A 15,450-nucleotide genomic window follows, 5' to 3' on the forward strand; every position below is an offset into this window, starting at 1 on the left:
CAATCACTCGAGCTTCCATCCGCTCGAGCTTCCATCGCTCGAACTGGTGCATTCTTTGTGCTCGAGTATCCCCATGATTTTGGGGTCTGGCGTTCATTTAACAAGGCTAGGCTTAGTTCAGTTACCGAGCCTGGTAAGGCTAGATTTGCTGCATATACAGTTGAGGAAACTTGCCGACATGGCTAACTTGCGATTCGATGGACGTGTGGCACTTGTTACAGGGGCTGGCGGAGGTAATCTTTTCCGGTAGGCCCTACGCAGTCCTACTACTGTACTGATACTAGGCCTAATACTACTACTACTCTACTAACTAGGCCCTGGCCTAGGCTAAAGTCTAGGACTCGAGTAGCCTAGGCCTACTAGCCTATACTGTACTGCTACATACAAGAGAGAGTAGGCTTAGCCTAGGTACAGGTAGGGGATTATGGTCGAAGCGGCCGCCAGTCGATAAACAGTAATAATTTCCCATTTGTATGTGGTGGGGCTGACGTGGGTGTGGATTCACCGGGGACTCACGACTGCACATTGCTCCTCCTGCCCTCCTTTCAAAAGGAAATTTTTGCACAATTTAAAAACTTTGCAAGACTCATGCACAGTTTGCAAAGTGTGCAAGGAGGACGTTGCACAGTCATATTAATGCATGGACTTTTATACTATTATAAGCCACAGACTATTCTTTTGCTGTTGATGAGTGGAAGCTAGGCTCTAGGACTCTAGACTGCTACAGTTATAGACATAGGCCTATACATTAGACATAGGCTGATACCAAACCGCCCCTGATTCTACTTGCATCTAATGCCTTATCTCTTTTTGTGTTTAATTTTTGATGGCATGTAAACTTAGATAACACCAGACAATAGAATGGGTGTATCTTAGTTTGAACAACGTGAACATACAGATCTGCATACCAAGCCCTGCATGCAATACATTACACACCAGGCTCTGCACACTGTCCCCCTGCACGCCACATCCTGCCTATCATAAGCAGACTGTGCCCTGCACATCATGCTCAGCTAGCGCACCCTGCTTTTCACACTTGTCCCATGTGACCTCTTAGCTCTCAGGGTCCCAACAAAATAGGTTGCCAATCTCTCAGGACTTTAGTTAGAGAACCTCAAAGAGATTTCATTACTGGCCAATATGAATGACACCAAACACCCTTCCTTTAAATCAGTCAGGTAGAATTAACCCTTTGGGGTGTCATACAAATGCAAACAGACACAGAAATGATTTCATAGTCAATGCAATCTATGAATTTTGTCAGAAATACAGATAAGGTAATTACAGTCTGTATTGTACCTGTTTGTTGGTTTTCGATGTTTTGAAAAGCTTAGTAGGCCTTAATTTATTGTTTCCTTGTCCTTTATATTAATATGTATTTGCAGCAAACAAAAAGGATTTCATGTATCACATGTTTGGTTTATAATGTTGATAATCTATTTTGTATCTTGTAATATATTGTTGTTTCTTGTAACAACATTATGATTTATGATAAAAGTAAACATACAGTATTTGTAAAAAAATAAATAAATAAAGACCTGAACTGAAGCAGTATTTGCATTTACCATATCTCCTTTTACTAATCTAGTTATCAACTTCTTTTCCAGATTTAGTTTAGGAAATTTAACAGCTAATAATATTAGTTCATTCACAAAATTTTAAATTTTGCTACAGTAATTTACAGTAATGTGTTTGTTTTGAAGGACTTGGAAGAGAATATGCGCTTTTATTTGCTGAAAGGGGAGCATCTGTGGTTGGTGAGTATGCAACCAATTAATTACATCAATGTGTATCCACATAGTATAGTAGATAGCAAGTTGATGCATACATGTGTGATAGTTTGTTTATGATCAAGGTCAAAGGAACACTTTCTGTAAGGAAATAAGATTTATGATAGTGTGAAGTTTTAATAGACTGGCGAGAACACTGTTGAGAGGAAAAAAAAAACTTGTTGTCTTTAAGTGGTTCCATCTAGAGAGTAACAGAAAAATGATTGGAATATCTTTGGTTGAAATCCTAATGAGATGAAATGTATCAATCATGATAATTTTTATATATAACCATTCTGTCATAAGTAGTTTTCTGTATCTCTTGTTGTTCTGTGTAGTGAATGATCTTGGAGGGGACATTAAAGGAGCAGGCAAAAGCCAAAGAGCAGCTGATAAGGTTGTAAGTGAGATCCGTGCGAAAGGAGGCAAGGCTGTTCCAAATTATGGTAATTATTAAAATCTCTTTACATTATCAGAAATCTCTCGTTTTACTTTAAGTTAAATTCATTTCAAATCAAATTTTAATTCACACACCATTGTATATTAATACATTATTCGTAAGCTGGGTTTTAGCTAAGACAAAATATTGTCTAAATAAAATAATAAGAGTATGCCTCCTATCGGTGCTAAGCGACAGTCAAAGGGGATACCAAAGTGAGGGAGGTGCCCCCCCCCCTCCTAAGGTGAGAACAAAATAATACTGCACCCTGTATTAAAACCAAGAGATTAGGCCTAAGTCATTCTTATTATCATTCCAATCCCCATTTGGCTTAAAAGTGATAACTTTCTTTTAACAGGAAGAATGAATGCTTATTCTGTCCATAAGAGTAGTAGATTATGGTACAGTGGGAAATACTTCAAGTCAAATGTTGATCTACACACATAGGGTATGATGTAGACTTGTTGAGCATACAATCACAGGGAGCCAGCGGTTACTCCAATAAGTATAAAAACAAAAGCCTAATGATTTTCTGAATATGTTGATTGCATCAGATCCAGATTCTAATATCCCTAGCAGGACAACAGCATGTCTGTCCATCTTGCTGAAACTGGCAGTTATAATCATTGTTGGTCATCCAAATGATGGTTGGATGGCTCAATGACGTCTCTGTTTGTCAGTGTCTTATGTTATTACTTGCCTATATTGTATTAAGGATAAAAAACTATTACAATATTATTTTGATGGCACTTTTTGCATCAGGAGAAATAATACAAAATAATATTTGCCCTACCTGACGTATGGTCTAGTGGTTAAGACACCAGGCTAGTTATTAGGAGGTAGTGGGTCCGATTCCCACTCATTTTTTTCGCAAGCATTTAAGAACTTATTGAACATTCTGTAAATTAGGTAGGGCAAACATTATTTCGTATTACAAAATAATTATTATATACTCAATAGAGCTACTCTTAATAGTTTTAAGAGACACAATCACTTTTAATACTATACATTGGATTTTGTCACATTACACTTACAGATTCTGTTGAAGATGGAGAAAAGTTGGTGAAAACAGCGCTGGATAATTTTGGCAGGATTGGTAAGTGGAAGTTAATAGTCCAGAAATATAATATCATCAATTTCTATTTTGCTGAGAAAATTACATTAGATGAAAAATGAGTTCACATATATTGTAATTAGACATACATTATACTTTCTATTTATACAGTATACTGTATTATTCATGTCAATTTTTCTTATTATTATTTCATTTATTTATTCGACCAACATTTACAATTACAGTGACAATAAAAAACGATATGTGAGAAAAACAAAAATTAGATTACTACCCTGTTCCCACGCCGTTTCAGTCTGGAAAAATCTGTTTACTCAATGAAAACTTTCTGGTTATGTGTGTACTACTGAGTATTATGGCATTTTATTCATTTTTTCGAAAAGGTAGATGATGTGATCCAGATTCCAATGAATTTGAGTAGAGTATAATAACATTATTTCTGTGATATTATATCTCTTTAGATATAGTGATCAACAATGCTGGAATCCTGCGAGATCGCTCATTTGCCAGAACCAGTGACTTGGATTGGGGTAAGTGCATTTTACTGGACAAAGCGTATTGCAGTATGTACTTCGTTCTACAGTGCATTAGTAGTTTTTAAAACTGTTATTGGTGTAGTAAAACTTGTACATAATTATTACACTAGTCATCTGTTTCTTAAGAGGTGCATTCATCTTTTTTACCGTTTTCAGTCAAGTATTTTCCTTTTCAGCATTTGATAGCTGCATCCATTCTTTAGGTTACCAAGAAAAAGACTGCCTTTTTTCTATTGGTGTTTTGCCTGTGTATGTGCCTTTAAATATTGGTGTTAACAGACCATCTTGTATATGTCTGCAATACATGGATACAATAGACATTAAACACAAAACATAAAAAATAATAGTAGACCAAATATAATCTGTACTTTAAAATCCTTAGATTTGTGATTGAAAAAAAATACCTTATGTGTCAGGTTTTTAAAAAATGTTCTAGATCTTGTCCACCGTGTGCATCTACGAGGGGCATTTCAAGTCAGTAGAGCTGCGTGGCCTCACATGAAGAATCAGAAGTATGGCCGAATGATTTTTACAACATCGTCTGCTGGTCTCTACGGTAACTTTGGACAAGCCAACTACAGCGCTGGTAAGTTGAACATACGTAGTTGTATCAGTGTTCTCGCAAAGAGAGTCAAGCCTAAAGAAAGATTAATAGAATAGCCAGCCGTGTGTATCGTTAGTACTCTTGAACTACAGTACTTAATCGTTCTTTAATTCATCATTCTAAGTTGTTTCCTGTAAACTGATTCTGGTTTTTGGTGAAAATGATATTTTACCAAGTTGATCATTATTTGTGTCTATTTTTCTAGCAAAACTCGGTTTAGTCGGTCTTTGCAACACCTTGGCGGTAGAGGGTGCTAAGTATAACATCAACTGCAACTCAATAGCACCATTTGCGGGATCACGTCTTACAGAAACTGTCATGACCTCAGGTAGGATCGTAGGTGGATTTGTGGGAGGTGGGTGCAGGGGTTCTGATAAATATTTAAAATAAAAAGAAATGGAGAAAAAAAGAAAATTGTATTCAAATGTAAGTCTGAAAGTGCCATAGCCAAAAAAGCTCAGACCTCATCCCCAACCATGGTGGGGCTGATGTGGTATAAACCTTCCATTTGTAAAAGCCCCCTGGGCCCCCTCTATTTTGAATTTCTGGATTTGCTACTGACAGCAGAAAATGAGTGACATAAATGACTAGTATCAAAGAGTATAGATTTGCAAGAGGTCTGTTGAGGTTTCCTTGAAATGGAATCCTGTCTCAAAAAGTACAGTACTACCTCAAACTAGAGAGACAAAAGAACATAAAAGGCATTTATCGAATGTGTGCTGTGTCTGTAGAATGCATATTCAAGTTTCAAACTCTATTCAGATTCTAATAGGGCGCCCCCTATTTTGTGGTAGTACTTTGTTTCATTACGTGCATGCAAAGTTAAGAGAGTCGGACCTCTTGCAATCCTATACTCTGGTAGTATTTGTCTACGATCTTAACATCAACATAATGAGGAAATTAACAACATAAGATAGATTATAAGGAAGTAGAAGAGGTTGAGATAAAGCTGCCTCACTTAAATTTAGTTAAATTTATTGTTACAAGTTTAAACTTTGAGCTTTATTCATTCAATTCTCAGATATGGTGGATGCTTTGAAGCCCTTTTACATTGCACCTATTGTTGCATATCTCTGTCACGACACTTGTAATGAAAATGGAGGAATCTTCGAATGTGGTGCAGGCTGGTATGCAAAATGTAAGAACTTCATAGATGAATAAATTATTATTAATATGCCATTCATTAACTGGTTATATTTATTCATTAGTTATAACACTGTTACATCACTCCAATTATTTATAAAATAGATGAACTAGAGAGATGAATAAACATTATTGTTACATCATTCATTAACTGGTTGTATTCATTCATTCCTTAGTTATAACATTATAAAATCACTCCTATTTCTTATTTATATTATACTACTCCAATTATTTTGCTATATTGATGACGTCACACCTAATTTTTATATTTTTATCTTTATATTTTATTAGGTCTTTGCGATTAGTTTCATCAATTTGCCACATCAATTATTATTATGAATTTTATTATGTACTGTAGATTCTTGCACAATCATTCCTTTTTTTTTCTTGCTTGTTAGTGAGATATCAACGAAGTAAAGGTGTTGTCGTCCGTAAAAAAGGTGTCAAGTACACGCCAGAAGAGAGTAAGTATTCTAAATTCACTAGAGAAGTAAGCACAAATACCACATACAGTAGTTATTTTAAGGTCATGTGAAATGAAATTGACCAATGAATGATGAGCATAATTCTCTTTATGTTCATCCTCAATCTGTATTTTGTAATTTGTAGTTTGCCGCACATGGGACGTTGGCACCGACTTTGAAGATCCATCTTACCCTTCCAACATTCAAGGTAACTCTGAAAACCATCGTTTTGTTGGTCTTTAATTATCAATAAAAAAAACTATGTTTTGTAAATACATATTTCGAGAATGGTTGGTATTTATTTGTTAATTTAAATGCTGAATTTGTATATCTTTATTCCACAGAAGCAAATTCTGTAATGGTTGAAGCATTGCATGCATATAACCAATCAGATGAGCCGACCAATGACATCCAGAACAAATCTGGGGGTGGCTTTAACCCAGTATGTACATTATTCAATTTTTTTAAACATTAATTGTACTTTTTTAACCTGATGACAATGAGTGGGGAGGGAGCTAAGTCTTTCCTGACAAAGTTCATTAAAACCCACTGGCTCCAAACCAAGTTTTAGGATATATTTTGTGTGTTGTGAAGGGTCTTCTAGTGGTAGATTCAGAGTTGCATCAAATATCTCCTCAATCTCAATCTTTTATTTCATTTGTACATGATTGTTGTTACTTAATATGGAGTGGCAAGACATGCCTAAATATGGTCATAATGACATCACATCACGACCATATATAGGTACATCATGACTACGTATAGGCATACAAAAGTTTTTGGTCAAATAAAATTTGATATTCTGCACAGGACTTTACAGTTTTTTTGTATTTTATATGTGATACCCACAAAATTAAAAACCTATGACAAGTCCAGGCAAAGTGATGTACAGTACAATGCATTGAGCTTGTTAAAAATGATGAAGTATTTTTATATTGCAGAGTAAAGCAATTGGCTTTCAATTCCCATCATCTACTTTCACATACAGTTCAAAGGATGCTATTTTGTATGCACTTGGAGGTAAGAAAAGGATTTAAATTAACTGACATTTTTAATTATACAATACCAGGTTTCTGTTCTGGAAAAACAGGCTGCTTATTTTTCCTGGGCATGAATTTTTTTTTTACACCATTAATCTGACCATACATAGACAAATTTGAATAGGCCTCTAGTGTCACATAGTTTTTATCTTGAAAGTGCAGTTGCAGATTCAAGGGGCCCCCCCCCCCAAAAAAAAAAAAAAAAAAAAATTTCCCAAAATAAACAAAAATTTAGAAAAAAAGAAAATTCTAGTCAAAGAGTGTCATTTCCGGCCATCTAGAGGTGCCATAATCACAAATTTTATTACCTCATCCCCAAGCATCGTGGGGCTGATGTAGTATACACCCTCCTTCTGTGAAAAGTCTCTTTCTGGGCCCTCTATTTCAAATTCCGGGATCTTCCACAGAAGTGTTGAGTTGTTTGCTGTTGCATGAATATGATATATAATAAATCAAATTTTTTTAATTTCAGTTGGTGTTTCAACTCAACAGGAAGATCACTTAAAATTCCTTTTTGAATTGAATGAGAATTTCTGTGTACTGCCCTCATATGGTGTGATTCCAGCACAAGTTATAATGGATCTCATTGGCTCTTCCATTCCAGGTTTAGAGGATATTGATGTAACAAAGGTAGTCAAAAAATTTGTCAAAATTCTTAATATTCAAGATCTAACATAAGCTATTATCTTATATAAATACAATTCATATTAACTTAGATTACAAGTACAGTGCACTCTCCCAATACCAAAACCCCTCCGGACCGGGTACGATGTTCGGTTTTCCGGAAAGTTCGGTTTGTAGAACATTTCTATTGAACCCTTTCGGAACAAGGCTGTTGTAGGCCAGTTAGGGCCTAGACGCTGAAATAGGTTTAGCAAAGCCCTGTGAGTTTGGTATGACTAACCTATGAAAAGTTAACATATTATTTAACTTATAATACGTACAGAACCTGTTGATTTGCTGTACTGCACAGCCAAATTTAATTACTGTACCAATAAAATGAATGCTTTTATATTGTTCTTACGTGCATTTTCGGTCTGACATTTTTTTTCTAAACACAGCACATCCTTTGTGGTCACAATGCGACTTGCTGGTCAGTTGTTGTAAATATCAGGTCATGCCTCACCTAAACTCTTCCCGGTAATTGGTTAATTTTTTTCGTGAGGTCATGGATGGGCAAACATGTGCTTGCCTGTGATGACGTCAGATTGCCTAAAGTTCCATAGTTGGTGACAGCTTGTTGACTGGGCATTTGGAATTCCGAGATTTCCACTGTATTAAAGTGCAATGCTGAAATGTCCATGCACTGGGTTTACATTTTTTTTTCAGTGGTTAAGTTAAAGATAATGGTGTTCACTTTATTAATTAACAGTACTAGTGTGTAATAAGGATTTGTTATTATGATCTAATTTTTTTGTGAATTAGATTTTACATGGTGAGCAATACCTTGAGTTACACCGCCCTCTGCCATCGTCAGCCACCTTCACCAGTGTCGCTACAGTCATTGACATCCTTGATAAAGGTTCTGGAGCACTGATTGTAATTGGCAGTAAGTTTAGACATATTTTTATACTTATATCAAATGTATGCTCTCTGTCATTTCAATACCAATAATTGTATTTTTGTTTAAATTCAGTTGAAACATTTGATGAGTCTGAGCAGCTTGTAGCCTATAATCAGTTCATATTATTCCTTGTTGGATCTGGCAACTTTGGTGGAAAGAGGAACTCAGATAAAATAAAGGTATTTATTAAATTTTTGATCATCATTAAAAAAACTTTAAACATGGATATTTATTGTTATGCTATTGAACCAAGATGTTGGTACACACAACATAAAAGAAAATTCACTATTGTAATCTTTCTTATCTCTTTTATTATTACTGTATTATCTTTATTGGGCCTTATTACTCATTTTATCATTAGAAATTATCAAGATTTCAAGCCATGTATCAGATAAGTGTCTGACAGGGTGCCCTTCCCCCCCCCCCAATCTCGCCACTGTATTTTAAAATTTCACTACATACCAATGCCATGTATTGAAATTTTAAACAAAATAGAATACAAATACGTATCCCACCCCCGTTTCTAAAAATTCAGGATTTGCCCCATCTGACTGATTATTTTTTTATTACCAGCCATGTTGTAAGACCCCCAGCAGAGCTCCTGATGCTTCAATTAAAGAAGTAACATCCGTTGACCAGGCTGCACTCTATCGGCTGAGTGGGGACCGCAACCCCTTGCACATTGACCCTACATTTGCTGCAATGGGAGGTAAGCCCACACTTTTAATTCCGTTACATGTGACAATTGAATATCATTTTTGCAAGATCCTTGACTTGTATTATGCTGCAATTCCAAATGTACTCCTTAGTGTTGCCAATCAAATGTCTTCCAGAAATATCTGTCGTCTGTCATTCTGAACAAAGTATTAGTGAGTTACCTTGGGACAATTGCTTAATTGTTTAATTGTCCAATTGTCCTTTACAACACATTAATTGTATTGTCATTTGTTTAGGCCTCCCTCAACCCATCCTTCACGGTCTCTGCTCCTTTGGGTATGCCACACGTCATGTTCTAAAGCAATTTGCGGACAATGATGTCTCCAAATTTAAAGCGATCAAGGTAACACGTCAAATTTTACTGATTACTTTTATAATTTTAACCTTTAGAAAACTGGTTATACAGTAAGAGTTTTACCTCAATAACCATATTATTAAATTTTTTGGTGTACCGAAAGTTAAATGATTTTGTTATAATTAGTTTTAACATGAATATTAGCAGCATCGATATTGACACTATAATTGTTTTGGTAACTGTGATTGAATTGTTGCCTATTCCATACATGTATGTTGTAGCAAATTATTCAGATAAATTTATATAAATTTTGTAGAAATACTTTAATCTGGTTTGGCAATTAGATTATTTTTATGTCTGTATAATCTTAATTTCTTTGTGTATACAGGTGCGATTTTCTAAGCCAGTGCTACCTGGCCAAACCATCCAGACAGACATGTGGAAGGAAGGCAATCGTATCCTTATACAGTGCCAGGTAAACATTGTATTTGTCGTTACTTTTTTTTTACAATACCTAATATATATGCCAATTCATTGATTGGCTATTATAAAGTGTAGCTAGAGATGTTGTGCTACCTAGACATGTTAGTTATGTGTACAAACAAATATTATAGTCCACAATAGAGGGATTCGGCGATGGGTGTCACAAGACCTAGTATGGGTGTTGGATTTAAACAATGGACTGGCACAGCGAAGATTGCTATGGTGGCCGTCCCATCTTATTGCTGTAATGATCATCATAATCGCTGTATTTGTTCTTTTGAGCTTAATTTAACTTACTTTAACGCCCGTATTTTTAGTCGAACTTCGAACTAGAACTTCATTTAGTCTTAGTTGCAACTTCCACTTCAATTTGTATTCACAAACAACGTAGTAGAAGTTCTAACTACGACTAAATCAAGTCCTAGTTGTAGTTCAGCTGAAGACGACTGGCAAGCAACAACTATCAAACTAACCAATAAAAAGAGCTAATTTTAATAGCAGACGAAATTTTAGAGATCCGGTAACGCGGAAGAATATTAAACTGCCATCTGTCTTTCAAAAACATATTTCTTCAATATTACATAATTGACCATTATTCGCCTAACTAATATTATATAATAATAACTATATTAGTCGTTAACATCAAACGAAAGAGAATTTGAACTGTCACTAAAAATTTGTTTTCTTTGGAGAACTATCTTAGTTGAGGTCGAGCGAGGGCGGGGCCATCTTTGTTGTTGTCACGGTGAATCTACGTGACTGCAACGCGAGAGGATTTCGTGCAAATCAGGAACTGTTGCATGTGGCTAGTAAAACATGCTAATTTTGCCTTTTGGAAGCTAAACGTAATGTCCCTTTTCTTGAACACAGTGGAGATACATCAGACCTACTTATACAATCGTTTTTATTCATTTCACTTTATCGTAAGTTGCAAAAAGCATGTTTTCATTGGGGTAAATATTTCGATGGTGGTCAAGTCGACGATTTAGCCTGTCCCTAGGCTGACTAAAAAATTCGGCCTGCAGAGGTAAAATTTTAGGCGAAGTTCGCGTCATTTAGTCGTAGTGCTAGTCGAAGTTCGTTTTAAGAATACGAAATGATGTAATTTTTAAGTTTTAGCTCGAACTACGACTAAAGTTTGTTTTAAGAATACCGGGGTAAGTCAATTGTTGATGTCCTGAAATTCACCACACAAACTTTGTGTGACTAGTCATCCATGGGAATTTGAGATTTTTCAACAAATGTTAGGCCTAGCCCCTGCATATCTACGGCCTGTTTAGGTATGCACGAGAGTCTTCGACTTCGCTCTGATCTCTAGGCTGGCTAAGGTTTTCGAAGGATCAATTAAATTTCAAGCATACTATGCAAGGAGAACACTAAATAAAAACTATTTTGAACAATCGTATTGCCTTTCCTTGCCATCTATTTCTAACGTTAACAGTGGGTGGTTGTTTTCAAAACCGTAACATTACCTTTCCTATACTTACACACTGATCGCACTGTAATGTTTTTCATGGTACACCCACTGTAGGTCATGTGACCGGTTGTAAACAAACATCGCTGAATCCCTCTATTGCGTGTGAGGAATGTGGTGGCGCATTGCATCATTAATGCTATTATGATTATGTATATTTATCATTTAAATCCGTAACATTACCTTTCCTATACTTACACACTGATCGCACTGTAATGTTTTTCATGGTACACCCACTGTAGGTCATGTGACCGGTTGTAAACAAACATCGCTGAATCCCTCTATTGCGTGTGAGGAATGTGGTGGCGCATCATTAATGCTATTATGATTATGTATATTTATCATTTAAATCATGGACTGTTTAGGCTGAAGTCGGATCTGTAGTTTGAAAGTATTTTTTTTTTCAAGTTTTGTGATTCTGATCTAGTTTGGAGTGGGTTTGTTTTGGTATTTCTTGTTTTTCTTTAGTGTACAATGGGGTGTATAATTAATGTTCTCTTTCATGTCAAAGGTTGCAGAGACTGGGAGTGTAGTATTGTCAGGTGGTTACATTGAACTCACGGACGTGGCTGGTGGAGCAACTACTGTAGCATCATCAACTGAGGTAACATTCCATAATAAGATATTGTCCTTTGCTAAGTCTGGAGTGTAAGTGGGTGGAATATTTAAGCATTAAAACTTAGGGACCCCTCACGAAGTGAGTTATCCCTGATACCATGTGATTTTATTTAATTTTAATGTTTATATCTTTCTCAAATTGTTTTATATTGTGTGTTTCATGTTTGGTATTGCAATCAATCAATTCAAAATAGAAAATTACATAATCTTTGAAACCAAGGTACTGTTTGTGGTGGGATCCTTTGGTTTTTAGCCTTTGGGCACGCTTTGCTCATATAGGCTGTTAGTAACTGAAGATAAAATCCTGTAGGTAATATTAATAACATCAAATATCCTTTTGATTTACAATTTCAGCAAGGAAACAGTGGTCTACAATCAGAAATGATCTTCAATGAAATGGGCAAGCAATTGGCTGCAGTGCCTGACCTGGTCAAAAAGGTTAATGGTGTCTTCCTCTACAATATAACGGTTGGCAAGAAAATAGCTGGAAAGTGGAGTAAGTTGTTTTTATATGTTATCATCATTGTCATACTTAATGATAATATTGATGATGGAGGTGGTGATGATGGCTGCAACAGTGATGACGACAGCAGTCTTATATAGCATATCATAGCAAAGTTTCACAATTTTACACCCTGCTCATTAATTAAATAACTACGGAACATACACAGTACTCAGTTTCCTGTTAGACCATTCTAAACAGTCACACCAAGAAGTTGGCGTATTGGCATTTCTTTTGGGTTGTGAGATAAAGTGGATGAATAGCCTTGACCTGAGATTCAAGCAAAATGCACAGTGAGGTATTCAAAACCTCGACATTATGATATCATTTTTATTAGCACTCATTATTATCATCATCTCTTTACTCTGTTGTTGTAGCTGTTGTTGCAAAAGCGCCCTCTGGAGAAGTATACAAAGGAGAACCCAAGACTGGTAAAGCAGACTGCACAGTGACAATAGCAGATGAGGACTTTGTTGGACTTGTCACTGGCAAGCTTGTCCCTCAACAGGTAATTCATCACAGTGTGTCTAATGATAATATTCCATATAAGACAGTGATTATTTAGCCCATGTAACACCTAGTTGTTTACAATTTAATGATGATTAATAAGGTTGCTCTCCAACCTTAACCTTAAGAATATGTACATTTGAGTTAGAAGTAGTAGTTTGGCCAGGTGGTGAGAGACTGTTGCCTTGGTGGTTAAGAATATGGCTGATGTTTGGTGGTTGAAAGATAGGGTGTGAACTGGTGGTGTGAGAGTTTTGCTTGGGGATTAACAGTGAGACTGTTGTTTGGTAGTTAATAGTCAGGCTGTTGTTTGGTGGTTAAGAATGAGACTGTCACCTAGTGGTTAAGAATAAAACTGTCACTTGGTGGCTAAGATTGGGGCTGTTGCTTAGTGGTTAAGAGTGAGGCTGTTTGTTGGTTAAGAATGAAACTGTCACTTAGTGTTTAAGAGTTAGGCTGTTTGGTGGTTAAGATTGGGGCTGTTGCTTAGTGGTTAAGAATGAGGCTGTTCCTTGGGGTTAAGAGTGAGGCTGTTTGGTGGTTAAGAGTGAGGCTGTTTGGTGGTTAAGAGTGAGGCTGTTTGGTGATTAAGAGTGAGACTGTTGCTTGCTGGTTAAAAGTTAGACTGACTGTTGCTTGGTGTGAGTGCCTTTCAAATTCCAATCGCTGTCATAAATTCAAATCCTGTTAATTTCATTATGTTGATTCTTTCAGGCATTTATGGCAGGAAAATTAAAGGTGAAAGGTAACATCATGCTGCTTCAGAAAGCCGGACAACTTTTCCAACAGAATGCAAAACTCTGAAGATGTCATCGCATTGAGCAGAAAATCCAAATCATTGAAATTCTAAGGAAAATGTTTTCTAGAAATATTTCAAAAAAGAAATTCACAAGTTAACTGTACATTATTTTTGATAGCAATTAAGTTATCAGATGTTGTTATAGACATAATTTCTATTCACATCATTCTTTTGCAGAATATGGATGAAACATCAAAATATATAATTGAATATTGTGTTTAATTTATCATAACATGATAGGCCATTAGAAATTATATGAAGTTAGATAAATGGGGATATGTTGTCACCTCACTTGTTTTCCCGATTGATTGAGAATACAGTATGTATGTTCAAATCACAATTATGTTAATTATCTATCAGCTATTAACAGAATTATTGAAAATGGATATATTTTAATAAATGATAATATAGTTTATCAGTGCATAAAAATGCATACAATGATGTTTTGTCATTGACATTGTGAAATATAAATATAATGAGTAATAAATTTATGCAATAGAACTACTATTATCATTTGCTTTATTTATCGACTTCTCTGTTAGCTCAATATAAACAACCTAAAGGTTAACACATAACATGAAAAGGTTAATGCACTAATGATAGTGAAAACAAGTTCAAGGTTTGGGATATAAAATATAATGTTGGAGGCAACATCTAAAACAAGCATACCCATTAAAAAAAAGAGCACAAATATTTCATTAAAAATACGCTAAATCGTTGATAAAAAATTTTTTTTAAAAAGTAAAAAATTAAAAAAAAAAAAAAAAAATAGGACTGGAACCATGAAAATATAATTAGCCCAACATGCACATACACACACACACACAAAACGCTTAGCATACATATTAAAAAAAACACCAATAAATAAAGTTTTGGATACAATGCGTTTTTAAAATTCACTCAATTTCTCAATGACACTGGTAACGTGGCACTGTGAATGTAACCATATTGATCATGATCACAGGGAACGAGCAGAAAATCCAAATGATGTAGTCAACCTGCCCCTCACCCAAAAGATGATTTTTAAAATTTATGAAAAAATTAAATCATTGAAATTCCAAAGAGAAAGGTTTCAGAAAATATTACAAAAGAAATACACGAGTTGCTATAGATTATTATACCGCGACAGGGCAAAAAACTTATCATTTAAGGTGATAGTACTTTTTCCCCTAAGTCATATGAGTGTTGGTTGAAGTTATTACCTGCTTTTTAACCAATCAGATGCCTTGAATCTATGTATAAAGTATATAATAATTAATATGTAAAAATAATATATCAGTACACTTTATAGTTTTGGATACAATGCGTTTTAAAAATTTACTCAAAAGAAACGATTTCTATGACACTGCTATCGTGGCTACAGCATTTCACCTCAACCAGCATTATTATCAACGATTAATTTTAATGAACGTTATACTCTGTAG

General features: G+C 35.3%; 1 protein-coding gene across 1 annotated transcript; it reads left to right on the forward strand.

Annotated features, from left to right (window-relative positions):
• The first annotated feature begins 28 nt into the window (after positions 1-28).
• Positions 29-14,531, forward strand: LOC117122621 (peroxisomal multifunctional enzyme type 2-like). The gene is made up of 22 exons (XM_033268277.1): positions 29-233; positions 1,704-1,757; positions 2,108-2,215; positions 3,245-3,304; positions 3,742-3,810; positions 4,253-4,402; positions 4,626-4,748; positions 5,442-5,558; positions 5,962-6,027; positions 6,173-6,235; positions 6,372-6,469; positions 6,969-7,047; positions 7,540-7,697; positions 8,493-8,616; positions 8,704-8,810; positions 9,205-9,340; positions 9,585-9,691; positions 10,032-10,118; positions 12,112-12,204; positions 12,573-12,714; positions 13,098-13,228; positions 13,942-14,531. The coding sequence occupies exons 1-22, from the start codon at positions 74-76 to the stop codon at positions 14,029-14,031; spliced, it is 2,322 nt and encodes a 773-aa protein (XP_033124168.1). The 5' UTR covers positions 29-73; the 3' UTR covers positions 14,032-14,531.
• Positions 14,532-15,450: the final 919 nt, after the last annotated feature.

Source organism: Anneissia japonica, unplaced genomic scaffold, assembly GCF_011630105.1.
Source record: "Anneissia japonica isolate Jap-2015-1 unplaced genomic scaffold, ASM1163010v1 scaffold287945_len1679841_cov205, whole genome shotgun sequence".
In the NCBI taxonomy this organism is placed as follows: Eukaryota; Metazoa; Echinodermata; class Crinoidea; order Comatulida; family Comatulidae; genus Anneissia; species Anneissia japonica.